Consider the following 14,518-nt stretch of genomic DNA (forward strand, 5'->3'; position numbering starts at 1 on the left):
TGTAAGAATGTATCTGTACCTCTGTCTTGTATGTACGTATGTCTGCTGTTCATGTTCTTTTGTATGTTCTTTTGAGATGCTGCATCTCAATGGCTTTCCCTTCAATAAAATCTTACAAATCTTACAAGCCTGTCCAGTAAATAAAAACCTACATTATTCAAATGTGTAATTGAGGAGGTTTAGGGAAAACATAACCATATCATAAAAGCTTTATCGCTGACTGTATCGTTGATTGATATCGTGATATCTTGAAAAAATACAGTACAGTAGATACACAGATATTGAATTATTAACTTTAGCTAATGGGACTATTCTCCCATAACGGCCGTACCACACAATACGTCATTTCATTTTATGAAGCACTATATGGCACAGTAGTAAATAAATTCCATCTGTTACCCCAGAGGCAGAATCCACGTTCCTCAGTTTCTCCAAGGGGGATCTGATCCTTCTGGATGAGCACACTGGGGAGCATGTGATGACCTCAGGCTGGGCCCACGGCCTCAACGACAGGACCAAGCAGAGAGGGGACTTTCCTGCTGACTGTGTCTATGTGCTGCCAACCCTCACCAGGCCGCAGTATGACATAGTGGTGGGTATGAGCTCCGTATTGAAAACCTTAAATACACCCTGTTAACACAACGGCCGCCAAGGTTTATAACATTTCTAGCTGTTGCTGCTGCCGCCGTTCACTTACGCTTTATTTTGAAGAGCCTGGAAGCTTTGTGCGTGTGCACGTGGGTGTCCGCTGACGATTGAGGAAGATAATCCCTTTGTTTACAAACGCTCGCGAAACTAAAATCCAAACGGGAGTCGACCATCGCGGTAAAGTGTCGCCGTGAAAACAATCAGATCTCTGCTTCCCTGGCGTTCTTTTTACCTCATTCCGAGATAAAGCCCTTCTTATGTTTCAGGCTAGAATGGAAAGGAATGTACGCTGGCTCCGTTATTTCCTCTCTCCCTGTCTCTCTCCCTGCTACGGGGTGACGTAATGGACTCGGGTCATTCAGAGGGCAGGCTGCAGGCACGTACAGTTAACCCTATGTTGCCTCGTCTCTCGACGAGATAACTCCTTTTGGCTTGGTGACACCTAGTGGCCTTAACTCGTCACTGAACGAGTTTGGCTCCCCAAGTGTTAACAAGACACCTGAAGGTTCAAAGTTGGTGGTTTTAACATCCTGGATACATCCAATGATTCATTTCTTCTCGCTGAACTGAGCGATCAAACTGCACACAGATCATTCCATAGCACGGACTGCTCCTCAGTCCACCTCGATCCCTCCGTTTATTGGAGAGCCCCGGCTTAATGGTAATGCTCATATTATGCTCATCAACTCGTGGATCTGTTAATAATGTTACAAAACTGTGTAGAGACAGAGTCCACAGATTGCAATAATTCTTCATTGTCCTCTAGCTATCCTATATTAAACTTGCCCTGTGGGTGGACGGTGGATGGTGGATGGTGGACGGTGGCCGCTGGACAGTGGACATCATAAACGTAACATGCCCACATATGGAGACTTTCCGGCCGCAAAACGGCATGGGAATCTTCATGTCACAAACGTATCATGCCCATATTAGATCACTCCACACTATCCACACTCATGGCTGACCTCAAAGTACAATTGTTCTTAGAATTCTATCCCCTACCAACTTTCCCCCAGAGAGTCAAACGACACACTGTATTGTGTGTCTTGCTGATGAATTGAGTACAAGGGACCACATTGGAAACAGGCCTCTCAGGGCTTTTCATGTCATCCTTTTAGTTGAGCTTTTTTACTGTACTGCCATACTGTTATCAAACATGTTAATAAAATATTAAATCATTCAATAAATCAATCAATATCAATCAAAACCACATAGACTATTCTGGAACGCAGAGTATGCGCCGAGGGGAAAGTCAGTTAGATCAGCGATAAATCTGCAAATCCCATACTGTGCATGGAGTATGCTTGTGTCATCAATATGACCTGTTAGTACTGGCATTATAGACTTGGCTGGACTCCATATTAGCTCCATATATACTGTAGGCATGACAGGGACACAGAGAAACAGACGGGCACAGCAGGTATTTGACAGTGAGTACAGCTGGTCTGGCATAACCTTCTGGGACATGGATTCCCAACTTGCACGTTCCCGACTTGCTTTAAAACCCACATTGACAGTGGTGGATAAAGTACAAACATTTTGTACTTAAGTAAAAGTATCAATACTGTAATGTAGTAGAAATACTCTGTTAGGGTGCCCTCACACCAAAATACCTATGAGAGTGGAATCCGCGTTCCGCCAATGCATTTCAATGATAAGGGAGCGTTTTTTGCAGAAATGCTCTGCTGGCATGAAAACGCTTCACTCTCATTGAAATGCATTGGCGGAACGCGGATTCCACTCTCATAGGTATTTTGGTGTGAGGGCACCCTACAAGTAAAAGTCCAGAATTAAAAATGTACTTGAGTAAAAGTACAAAAGTATTGGAATCAATATGTACCGGTACATAAAGTACCAAAAGTAAAAGTACAAAACATTTGAAAATAGCAGATCTACAAGCTCACAACGCGTGTGCTTGTAGATTGGCTATTTTCAAATAGCCTAGGTATAACATAGGGCTAAAGTGGTTTATGTATGTTTTGGGTAAAAGTACAATATTTGGATCCGAGATGGAGTAGTGGAGTAGAAGTAACAGTATTGGAAATTGGAATTATTCAAGTAAAGTACAAATAACTCAAAAATGTAATTAAGTACAGTACTTAAGTAAATGTACTTAGTTACTTTACAACACTGCACCTTGAGTGGTAGCCTGACAGGTGGAACTTTCCAGGAAGTTGTTGTTTTCTTTCCCCCTCTGTTGTTCTTTTCTAACTGTCTCTTTCTGTCCAAGACTCTAGTAAGCATGACCCCTGACCAGAGGAAGGAGTCCATTGGATTGTCTCAGCTGGTCCTGACTGACAAGGAAGACATGGTCAAACCCTACACCCTGGAAGAGTTCTCCTATGACTACTTCAGGTGCCAGTCCTGTTCACAGCAGAATTCCTCACAGTCAAACTAAATCTAAGAGAGGTGTTATTAATGGAGACCCAAAAGTTTTGGCAAAGATGTGTCTAACATAATCATCATCATGTTCACTGTATAAAAAACAAAGTACCGTGACCTAGGGCTGGGCAATTAACCGGAAATATATAGAAACCTATATTTAGAACAAATAACTAACTTAATATTGCTCATGTAGGCTCGAATAATTGAGAAGCAGTTATTTTTTCTTTCTTTCTTTTGTCAACAAATCCACACAAAAACATTCTAATAGATGTTTATCCTCTACTAAATTGATTAGTCTGATTAGCCACTGTAAAAATCATGAAAATGGCTGATCCACAAGTTCACAGTGCCTAGTCTGCCTACAGTGTGAGCTTGTAGATTTTTTTATATATATTTTTATATATATAATTAAAATACATGCAAATGTTTGAAATAATTGTGATATTGATATAAAGTCATACCATGACCATCTTCTCATCTGTTGTCTGTGCTCTTCCTCATCCTACTATATCTCCTCTCATTCCAGGCCCCCTCCCAAGAGCACTCTGAGCAGGGTGATGATCACCAAGACCAAGGGGAAGGAGCGCCTGTGGAGCTGCACCAGAGAGCCTCTCAAACAACCTCTACTCAAGAAGGTCATGATCCATGAAGAGCTCGCGCAGGAAGCCTGTGTGGCATTCAATGATATCCCTTCATATGCGTGTGTGTGTGTGTGTGTGTGTGTGTGTGTGTGTGTGTGTGTGTGTGTGTGTGTGTGTGTGTGTGTGTGTGTGTGTGTGTGCGCACATGCATGCACGTATGATGGTTATCTTTTGCATTTGATGCAGTTGATATTAATGTCCTTAATTCAGCTTGTGTCTTTACTTGCATTTCTAAGTAAATATTAGGAATGTCTGGGGTTTCTCTGTTACTGGTCCTTGACCATGGCTGTACCTGTGATGAAGTATATGGGGGACTACCCGTCCAAACGCCTGCGCTCGCTCTCTGAGCTCACTGACCAGATCTTTGAAGGAGCCTTGAAGGCCGAGCCACTCAAGGACGAGATCTTCTGCCAGATCCTCAAACAGCTCACTGAGAATCATGTCAAGTAAGTGTGAGCAGGGCAGACACACACATCTAACATACAGCACATGAATACCAGTAAGACTCCCTAATCGGGAGATAAGCGACCGCCAGGTCGCAGCGTGATTTTAGGCCAAAATGTGTAGGAGCAGTGTCCAAAAATGTGTATAGATTATTTTCCAAAGCTGTATTTTGAGCTGTGAAGGTGTGTGTGTGTGTGTGTGTGTGTGTGTGTGTGTGTGTGTGTGTGTGTGTGTGTGTGTGTGTGTGTGTGTGTGTGTGTGTGTGTGTGTGTGTGTGTGTGCGTATGCGTGTGCAGGTACAGTGAGGAGAAGGGTTGGGAGCTACTGTGGCTGTGCACAGGCCTGTTTCCTCCCAGTAACATCCTGCTGCCTCATGTCCAGAAGTTTCTACAGGCCAAGAAACACCATCCACTAGCTCCAGACTGCATGCAGCGGCTGCAGAAGGCCTTAAGGTCCACTACTACACTGTTCTCTTTTATTCCCACTGTGTTTGTCATAGTTACGTTATGTTAAATGTTAAGGTAGCGTTCATCTTATGGATGAAGATCTATATTATAAACCATAATTCATGGTATCACTTTTTGTCTGTCTATGTGTCACACAAAAGCTGTCCCTGACGCCTGATTTGGAATCGTACATAAGTTCTGGGCGGGAGCACTTGCTTCCATTGACCATGACAGAGGCGCAGAGTCTCAGGTGACCTTGAGCCATGTGAGACACCGGCGAGCGAGCTGCAGCGAGCAAGTCGCCTTGTCGAGCGTTGCGAAGGTCGCATGAGCCGACTCAGTGCCGTCCGAGTTACGCACACTGGGGGACAGAATAGTAAATCTTCGTCCCCCGACTTTCAGCACCTACGAGTGGTCCAAGCGAACACAAAGGAGCGCTCCGAGCTCCGGTGGGCGGGGTTTGCCCAGAACTCATGTACGATTCCAAATAATGCGTAATGCGTATTATAAATAACGCAGCCCTGACAGTGTCCGACCGTCCTGCCTCAAACTTGGCATGTGTGTCTTATATAACCCAGAGGTGTACACTACAGAGCCGAATGGCTGGACGGACCAACCTTTTCCGAGAAACGAAAAAATCACCAATATCAGTATATGTGTGTTCAGGATATTGTAAGCATCGTCTTCCCTGATTAGCTGACCCGACCTGTCGGCTTAACCCATTGGCCGAGCATCGCGCCCCTTATCTGCCTCTCTCTATTATTCTGCTGCTTCAATCTTACATCTTTCATCCAAAGTTTCTTTTCATTGCTGCTAATCCATTGATCTGTGATCTGCACTGTAGAAATGGATCCAGGAAGTACCCTCCACACCTGGTTGAGGTGGAGGCCATACAGCACAAGACCACGCAAATCTTTCACAAAGTGTACTTCCCGGACGACGCAGATGAGGTGAGCCTTTACTTCATCTTAATTTCTGCTGGTACATTTTGGTTTAGGGATGGGACGATATGAAAATTTTACAGCACGATTATCGTGACAAAAGAAATCGCGATTTACGATATTATTGCGATAATCAAAATCCATTATCCTGGGACGGAACATTTGATAGAGAGTGAAAAAAGACTGTATCAAGTACGCATATTATAAGTACCTTTTACCAATAGAGGGTTTAAAAATGCAGCTCAAATAAAAGGTGAATTGATCCCAGTGCATATGACCGAGGACGATATCACGATAAGTTAAATCTCCACGATACGATTATCACGAGTGTTTTATATCACGATAAACAATATCGTTTATCGTCCCATCCCTAATTTGGTTCCAGTTAAATTATCACCAATGATTTTACTGTCAACCCTCTCAGTGCAGGATTTCATTGCAAACACAGGGCCAAAAATAGTTTTCAAAATGTTTTTTGTTTGTTAGTTTTCTTTTTCTCCAAATGAAATAAAATGGATATATCGTTTTTCTAATCTATTTAGAAATTAAGAGGGTTAAGGGCACTGTCACACCGCACTTTTATTCTATGGGAATAGAGTGGTTTCCTGCAGAAATCCGCAAATGGCAGCAAACCGCTCCATTCCCATTGAAATGTATTAGCAGAATCCACCCTCATAGGTAGAATAAAAGTGTCTTTGTGACCGTGCCCTAAGAGTGTTAAATGTGTTGATGTGTTGTGAAAAATCCATTGCTCTTGGAACATGACAACAACTTTATGATATAACGGTGAGGTTGAAAACGGTTACATGTCTCCATTCCGACATGTCTCCTTTCCGACATGACTCCTTTCTGACACTATACCTAACCCTAACCCTAAACTTAACCTCTATGGAAGTGTTGCCACTCCGACAATAAGAAGTCAATGTCGGAGTGGCGACATGTCGGAATGGAGAGCGCCCCCCGTTGAAAACACATTTGCTGTCACTTAATAAAATGGTTCCAGGAAAAAGTCAAATGCCCGGGCTAAGACATTTCAATGATGAATTATATTGACCAAATAGCAACACTACGCCTCTTGGACAATTTATGACTGGAAACCGCTCTTGGGGGTTTTAATTAATAGATAGTCTATGTTGACAATAAGAGTAAAATCGAATTCAGCTGGCCTCATGCAGACATACCATTCTAAATTGTTCCACAGGTGTTTGAGGTGGAGTCAAGCACCAAGGCCAAAGACTTCTGTCACAATATCTCTGGGCGTCTGATGCTCAAGTCCGCTGAGGGCTTTAGCCTCTTTGTCAAGATCACTGACAAGGTAATGTGACTGCATATCTGCCTCAGGTCAAAAAACCTTTTTTACTGTCAAACCTACTGTAAAGGATTATACTGGTGTCATTACCTGCCAATTCACACTTTGGTTACATTATAGTACATGTCATGTTTTTATTTTTAGATGTTGCATCTGTTTACATGTTGTCCATAATAATTAACCACAGAATATACACACAATTCAATGCATACATTATTTTTTGAAATTTCTCTGAATTTTTATTTAAATAATTGTATTAAAATAATAATAGGCCTAAACCTAATTCAATTTCATATAAAAGGTTAATTGATGCATCATTTACTGCGTTCAGTCACAAATCAATAATGGCTAGTCGTTGTTCTGTTCAGAAGACACAACTCTTCATGAATCATAAATCCAAGAATTAGATCTTAATACCATGAAAAGAATGTATCCAATGGCTTCCATGAAGGATGCTTTGGAAAATGGTCAACAGTATATAATGTATACAATGAGTCATAGGCAATCGGCTAATCATCCCAGACCACTATGGTCCTTTAAACATTCAGGCCTGAACACATTATGACGCAATATTTTATGCTTTAAATATAAAAAAATAGCAGATATACAAGCTCGAGTGCCGCGCTGCGAGCTTGTAGATCTGCCATTTTTGAAAAATCGTGAAAATTAGAATTTTGACCCGATTCTATAAGTGTCTTTTGAATCCTTCTAAGGTTTTTGGAAAAAAACCTATGTTTCTATGTCAGCAATCTGGCCAGCCATCGTCAAAGAAAAGGTCCTTTTCACTTCAACTGGAGCTCAGTTAGTCTGTTCTTGAGAGACTACTATGTCAGTGGTGCTCAAACCTTTTCATGTGAAGGACCCCCAAAGTGATATTTATTTGACCACGGACCCCCATTTCAAAATATCTAGTTCCAGGGACCACCCAGAAGCAACATTTGAGTTACAAACGTTCGCTTTGAAAATACATCTATTCAAAGATTTGCACACATTTTCAAGACTTTTTCAAAAATAGCAGATCTACAAGCTCGCAGCGCGGCACTCGGTGCTGCGCTGTGAGCTTGTATATCTGCTATTTTTCAATAGTTAAAGCATAAAATATTGCGTCATAATGTGTTCAGGTCTAAATGGGTTAAACATTCAGCTAATGAAGGCTATATAAGTAATGTGATCTGTTATTCTCCAGGTCATTAGTGTGCCTGATGGTGATTTCTTCTTCGACTTTGTGAGGCACCTGACTGACTGGATTAAAAAAGCTCGCCATGTTAAAGACGGTAAATCAAAATAGCCTTAAAACTTAAAGTGCCACATTTGTTAGCCACTTGAACCCCTATAGCATCCCTATTCTGGGGGGAGCGTTCGGCAAAAATAGCCGATCTACAAGCTCACAACGCGCTGCAACGCAGCGCGTTGTGAGCTTGTAAATCTGCTATTTTTGGCAAATCAATTTGTATAGAGTGAAATGAGAGCGCACCAAATGTGCTATTTTATTTACAGGTCAGTTTTATCAAGTTTTAATTATTGTCTTCCTCTTGCTGTGTCTGAAGGCGTAGTGCCTTCACTGACATACCAGGTGTTCTTTATGAAGAAGCTGTGGACCAATACGGTCCCAGGGAAAGACTCCATGGCAGACTCCATCTTCCACTACTACCAAGTGAGTACAGATTGATTGATATTGATATTATGATGATTATGGCTATTATTGTGAATATGTAAACAAAAGGAATTAATTGTATGTACATATATTCTTTATATAGATTTTATTTTTCATTTATATTTTGTATTTTGTCTAAAGAAACTGAAAATAAAACCGAACTGATATCACATGGGCAAGGCACACAGAGCTGCCGAGGAGTGTGTTTATTACCATGTTGCTCTGCCGCTGACAGGCTGGTGTTGTGTGCAAGTCACTTTGTAAGGGACGATTCATGCTCCACTTTTAGAGCCGAATTTATTTCGGTTCGGCTCTGTCCAAAGTAACTACAATATGACGTCATTCAGAGGTTCGGGGTGGCGGGTACCGTCATTAATTTGGCTGTTCGGTGCCACCAAGATTTTGTGACTCCCCGAAGCGAACCGAAATAAATTCGGCTCTAAAAGTGAAGTATGAATCGGCCCTAAATGTCCTGTAGACACAGGACACAAATGTGTACTGACACAAACACTCAATCAATCTCTCCCCACAACTCCTTCTTTTCTTCTCTCTCTCTCGGAGCAGGAGTTGCCTAAGTATCTCCGTGGCTACCACAAGTGTACCAGAGAGGAGGTCTACCAGCTGGGTGCTCTTATCTACAGGGTGAAGTTTGAGGAGGACAAGTCCAACTTCCACCTTCCCAAAATCCTCAAAGAGCTCGTCCCTCAGGATCAGATCCGACATCTCTCTCCTGAAGACTGGAAGCGAGTTAGTGGCAAAACTAAGCTATTTCTCATCTAAAATATTCAGGAAATAAACGAATGTACACACCGGTCACTCCGAACTTTAATTCTATTAATTCCAATTCTGCCAATGCTTTTCAATGGGAACAGAGCATTTTTTCTTTTGCAAAAATCCGCAGATGGCAACAATCCGCTCTGTTGCCATTGAAAAGCATCATCAGAATTCACCCGCATAGGTAGAATTAAAGTTCGATGTGACTGTGACCGCACCCTTACACCAGTGTTGCCAAGGAAAATTCTCTAATTATGATTGTTTTATGTGAAGCTGTTCTTACATGTCCACTTACAAAGGTATTAAAAAGCTCGTTAAAAAAAACTCAATTGAAAGTGCTGATACCTGCAGATTTCCTGATGTTTTAATTATAATTTGTGTTATTGGCAATATTATTTGAGCAGTGCTAACCTCTCCTACACCTGGCTTTGTCTATTGTATGTACGTATGTCCCACACTTCACACTGGGTGTGATTTTTAATTGTCTAATTCATTTAATACAGGACCCTGCTTTAATCCCAAGACTAGAGTTGGAAATGAGCTTTTAGCAAAATCTGGAGCAATACATACTTTGTTTGGTGTGGAACAAAATGTTTATCTAAGTGCACTCATCATTTTTCATTGTTTGTGTTGCTTCCAGTCCATCATGTCATTATACAACAAACATTCAGGGAAGACCCGAGAAGAAGCCAAGCTCGCTTTTCTAAAAATCCTTTACAAATGGCCCACCTTCGGCTCTGCGTTCTTTGAAGTCAAGGTAAAAACCCTCCACCCCAATCCTAGTGATTCTTTGATTTACAAAATGAGACAATGGTGTATCGATTTTCTTTTCTATGAAAAATCTCTCTAAATTAATTCTATGATAAATACAACATGTTAAGCTGGATGCCTTCTTTTATTACCCAACTGGCATTTTATTCACCTATTCACTCTCTGCTAAATATTACTGTTTTCTTTTCCTATTTGTGCAGCAAACAACTGATCCAAATTACCCAGAGACCCTTTTGATAGCGATCAACAAACACGGAGTCAGTCTGATTGACCCCAAGTCCAGGGTAGGTCTACAGTATATGGATGTAAAAGCTTAAACATTTTGTCAACCACGGAACTGATTACAGAAATTATGCTACCGTCTACTAAATTCTACTACATACTGAACTGTCACTGCGAGCACCCTCTCTGCTGAAGGAACTCAGTCTGTCAAACGTGAACAAACATTGTTTGTTGAGGGAGTTTATGTGTGCAGAGAAACCAATACACTCCCCAGTCCCCAGTGAACGTCAGTGGTTCAAAGAATGGCTGCATAATAATGAGTTAGCCAGCAAGCAGCAATGTTTTCAGCCAACTCCATTCCAGCACAGTTGGGGAAATCCCACGTGGGACTAACAGTTGGTTCCTGGTTGACATCTAATGTTAATCTCTTTATACATTTAAAGTGTTGATCAGATGATTTTATCATTGTCTTTTTTAGTGAATAAACATAGTGTATATGGAGATGAGCTTAACAAATTATCACCCAGCGTTTGCCATTGCCCTCCTTGTCCAACCTCAGGCAATACGAATGCCCACAAGCTTATCTATACAATAGATCAGGGGTCTTCAACAGGGGGTCCGGGATCCCTAGGGGGTCCTCAGAGTTACTACAGGGGGTCCTCCAAATCTTTGTGTGATAGAAACTTTTGTTAATTACGGTTCAAGTGTTTAAATATCTGACATGAATCCAAAATATAGGCTACTGAGGATAGTGCTGTCAAACAATGAAACTATATGGAATCTATGAAAAGGTTGTTTGATCTATACAAAAACAATCCATAAAGTGTTCTCCATGATACACAAACAATCCATAAAGTTTTCTCTATGCTCATTCCATGTTCCTATACGTTCTCTAGGACATCCTGACCACCCACCCGTTCACTAAGATCTCCAACTGGAGCAGTGGCAACACCTACTTTCACATCACCATCGGCAACCTGGTCCGAGGCAGTAAGCTGCTGTGTGAAACTTCTCTGGTGAGCAGCATACAGGGACTAGTGTTTCAACAAGATTAGATGTTGAAAGTTTTATTCCAACATTCAATGTTCATGATATGAAAACCTGAAACCTACTACAAAATTAGCTCTGGTCCAGAGTGTCAGCTGCAGTGACGCTCTGACAGGCGGCTGACTAAAAGACTAGAACAGGATTTCTCTAAAGAACTATCTACTACACGGGTGGGCAACTTTGATGATGGTGAGGGCCACTATATTTCCACCTTCACTCCAGAGGGCCACATTGCATATTGCTACGTCCTACTTTGTCATTCTAGTACCTCATACAAAAGAAGAAAAAATAGCAGATCTACAAGCTCAAAACGCATCGCGCTGCGATGCGTTTTGAGCTTGTAGATCGGCTATTTTTGCTTCTTTTGAATTGGAATCCTGAATTATATTTTGTTATTTTTGAATTGGAATCCTGAAATGTAACATTTTGATTTAATTTCAAACGCATTTAGTTATATACTTATGTTAACTTTATGAACGTAAATACAAATACATTGGACATAAAAAAAAATACATTTTAATACGGCTATACTACTAATATAGGACAGAATTAAAGCAGAAATTTATAATATATCAGTATTCCGGTATCAACCTGCGGGCCGCATTAAGTGAAGGTGGGGGCCGCATGTGGCCCCCGGGCCGCCAGTTGCCCATGTATGATCTACTATATCTAATCTAATCCAGGTATATTTTTCTTGTAATTCTATCGCCAACAGTTTGTTTGAGAACCTTTCAAATGAATGGACATGCTTGGACATTTAATGTCAGTGAATGTCTTGTGATGATCCCCAGGGCTACAAGATGGATGACCTCCTGACCTCCTACATCAGCCAGATGTTGGCTACCATGACCAAACAGCGCAGTTCCCGTGGCAACAGCAAATGATGCCTGGGAACACGTTGATCTGCCTACCAGTACTTTCTGATCTTTCCTTGGAGATGAGGTGTGACTCAGACCAGCAGGGTTCATGACCCTCTCCTGTCCTCTTCCCTCATAACCAGGCCACCAAGATGTACAGTGCCATCCACATTACATGCATTTTGTACGTGTGTTACATATCTGTGTAACACGTTTCTCAAGCCAAGGACCCCTTAGCTGAGAGAGAGAGACGAAGCAGTAGATGCTGAAGCCCCACTACATATTGGATTCATGTTAAATGTGTGTTTTCTGACATTTAACGACTTAAACCCTCAATACATTGTAAACTTGACCGTTGGCTCGGTAGTTGGTCTGCTCTTTTTTCCCTGTGCACCAAACCACTTTGCCGTAAATAGCCGATCTACAAGCTCAGCGTTAGATCGTCTATTTTTGGCTAATGTTTCCCCCAGAATAGGGTTCAAGTGGTTATGGTAAAATGTAAAAATAAAGTCCCACACACAACGATTTGTCGCCCTGATGCAGTATCTTGGACCTCCTGTTGAAGACCACGAATCTACAGCATTAGTGTGAAGAAATGATGTGTTGATGTGCTAAGAAAAATGCATATTGATTTACACATCACTTGAGACACGCTAGCGCTATGAATTGTCCTGCTGACAATTCATTATGATTAATCCCCTCTTGATTCATTATGTTGACTGGGACACCACCAAGGGTTTTCACTTATTACGTTAATATGTCCTGTCTTAAATACACCTATTGCCCTTAAATCACTTACTCCTCACAGTACTACAGCACATTTAACATGGCTACTGGGAATACTTTAAGCAGTGCCATGTGGTACAGTAACAACTAGTGTAAAATCAGTGGTCAAAACACTTCCGGTAATGATGCACTGTTCTGTGTACCTATCTACGTGTGTAGGCTTCAACTCTGTATACTAAGGAGCTGTAAATACTTTGTTCTTTTTTATGGATGAACCATTAACAATGATTTTTATAAGTGCGATGCAATCTTACATCTTACCTTCTATTAGTGTATCCAGTGTGTTTAACAGAAGTTTACACTTCTACTAGTGATACATGAATACATTAAATCGGTGGTTCTCAAAGTGGATTCCAGGGACTCTGTGGGTTCCTTTATGGGGGTCTAAATTGACCCATACAAGTCTGTAACTCTGACAGTGTATAACGGGTCCATTTGGTTCCATTTGTGAACTGTCAGAGTTAAGTGGAAAACCTTGAACTGTAAAAGTTTGAGAAACACTTTATTAAATGCTGCGAATACAGATAGAAATCACTGCACCGTCTGGTGTATCATGTAAATATAATAATAATAAGTGGAACATCCTTGCAACTGAAACGTGCTCTGATCATGATGTTCATGGTGGTGAGGAGTAAATGTTCCTACAGTATAGTACACAAGAATGTCTACAACTCCCATCTGCTGGCAATTGGAGTTGAAGCCAACAGTAGCTCTCAAGATATTATCTGATTGAAGAGATAGAAGCCATACAGTAAGTTTAACTTTTTCATAGATGTTGGTTTGTCAGGTGAGACTATTGTTTTATTTGTTGTAGCTTCTAACAGTACAGCTTTAACACCTCCCTACTTTGTTTTTTGGCTTTGAATACAACTTCAAAATATTATATTCTGATATAATGACAATCGATTGGACAATTAAATGATACTATTTTACGTGGCTTTACAACAAACACTTCTATATCAGAATTATTAAGAGTCATAAATTATCCGTGAACATTCTGTGGCAAAGCAAAGCATCAAATAAATGGACATTTATTTTCCACAATTACACAATCTCAGACTCATTTTGTAATATACCTCAGACATAATGAAATGTAAAGATTTGCCAGATGTAGTAGCCTATACAAGCAGCGACATGATGGAACTAGAAAGACGCAATTCTGGGAAATTGCAAGTGTGGTTGCCGCGACGCGAGTCACATTCGCAAATGAATTCCGTCCATGTCCCTTTTATGCCCGTATAATAGGCTATGGAGATCCCTGATGTCATCAATATTAAGCCCATATCTTGGAATGCCCATATATGGACATACTGTGTCAGTCTCGTGTGGTCTATGATGTCAGTTGACTTTTGCAAAACAATTTTTTGGAACAAAATGTCTCAAATCATGAACGCAGCCTTGAAAGGCCGAAGAAGACATGGCACCTATAGGGTGTGCCAAATGTAGTTCTAAGAGCGGCCATTTCTTGGGTCAACACAGCCTTACACAGGTGTTCTGATTGGAGTAAAGCATTAGTTTTATGCAATCAAACAATTGAAACACCTGTGTTTTTACCCAAAAGATGGCCGCTAAGGACTACAATTGCGTCACCGT

The 14,518-nt window shown here is 41.1% G+C and overlaps 1 protein-coding gene across 1 annotated transcript in view; it reads left to right on the forward strand.

Annotated features, from left to right (window-relative positions):
• myo7ab (myosin VIIAb) overlaps positions 1 to 12,166 on the forward strand; it is a gene marked incomplete at its 3' end in the record, with an annotated part of 54,991 nt that extends 42,825 nt beyond the window's left edge. Inside the window, exons 33-46 of the mRNA XM_080748543.1 lie at positions 405 to 592; positions 2,879 to 3,003; positions 3,560 to 3,704; positions 3,951 to 4,120; positions 4,415 to 4,570; positions 5,409 to 5,514; positions 6,707 to 6,820; positions 8,001 to 8,088; positions 8,362 to 8,468; positions 9,033 to 9,215; positions 9,883 to 9,999; positions 10,214 to 10,297; positions 11,132 to 11,251; positions 12,074 to 12,166. Coding sequence (XP_080604669.1) covers positions 405 to 592; positions 2,879 to 3,003; positions 3,560 to 3,704; positions 3,951 to 4,120; positions 4,415 to 4,570; positions 5,409 to 5,514; positions 6,707 to 6,820; positions 8,001 to 8,088; positions 8,362 to 8,468; positions 9,033 to 9,215; positions 9,883 to 9,999; positions 10,214 to 10,297; positions 11,132 to 11,251; positions 12,074 to 12,166 — 1,796 coding nt within the window. The remainder of the gene's footprint in view (positions 1 to 404; positions 593 to 2,878; positions 3,004 to 3,559; positions 3,705 to 3,950; positions 4,121 to 4,414; positions 4,571 to 5,408; positions 5,515 to 6,706; positions 6,821 to 8,000; positions 8,089 to 8,361; positions 8,469 to 9,032; positions 9,216 to 9,882; positions 10,000 to 10,213; positions 10,298 to 11,131; positions 11,252 to 12,073) is intronic.
• Positions 12,167 to 14,518: the final 2,352 nt, after the last annotated feature.

Source organism: Nannobrachium achirus, assembly GCF_963921795.1.
Source record: "Nannobrachium achirus genome assembly, chromosome: 19".
Lineage (NCBI taxonomy): Eukaryota > Metazoa > Chordata > Actinopteri > Myctophiformes > Myctophidae > Nannobrachium > Nannobrachium achirus.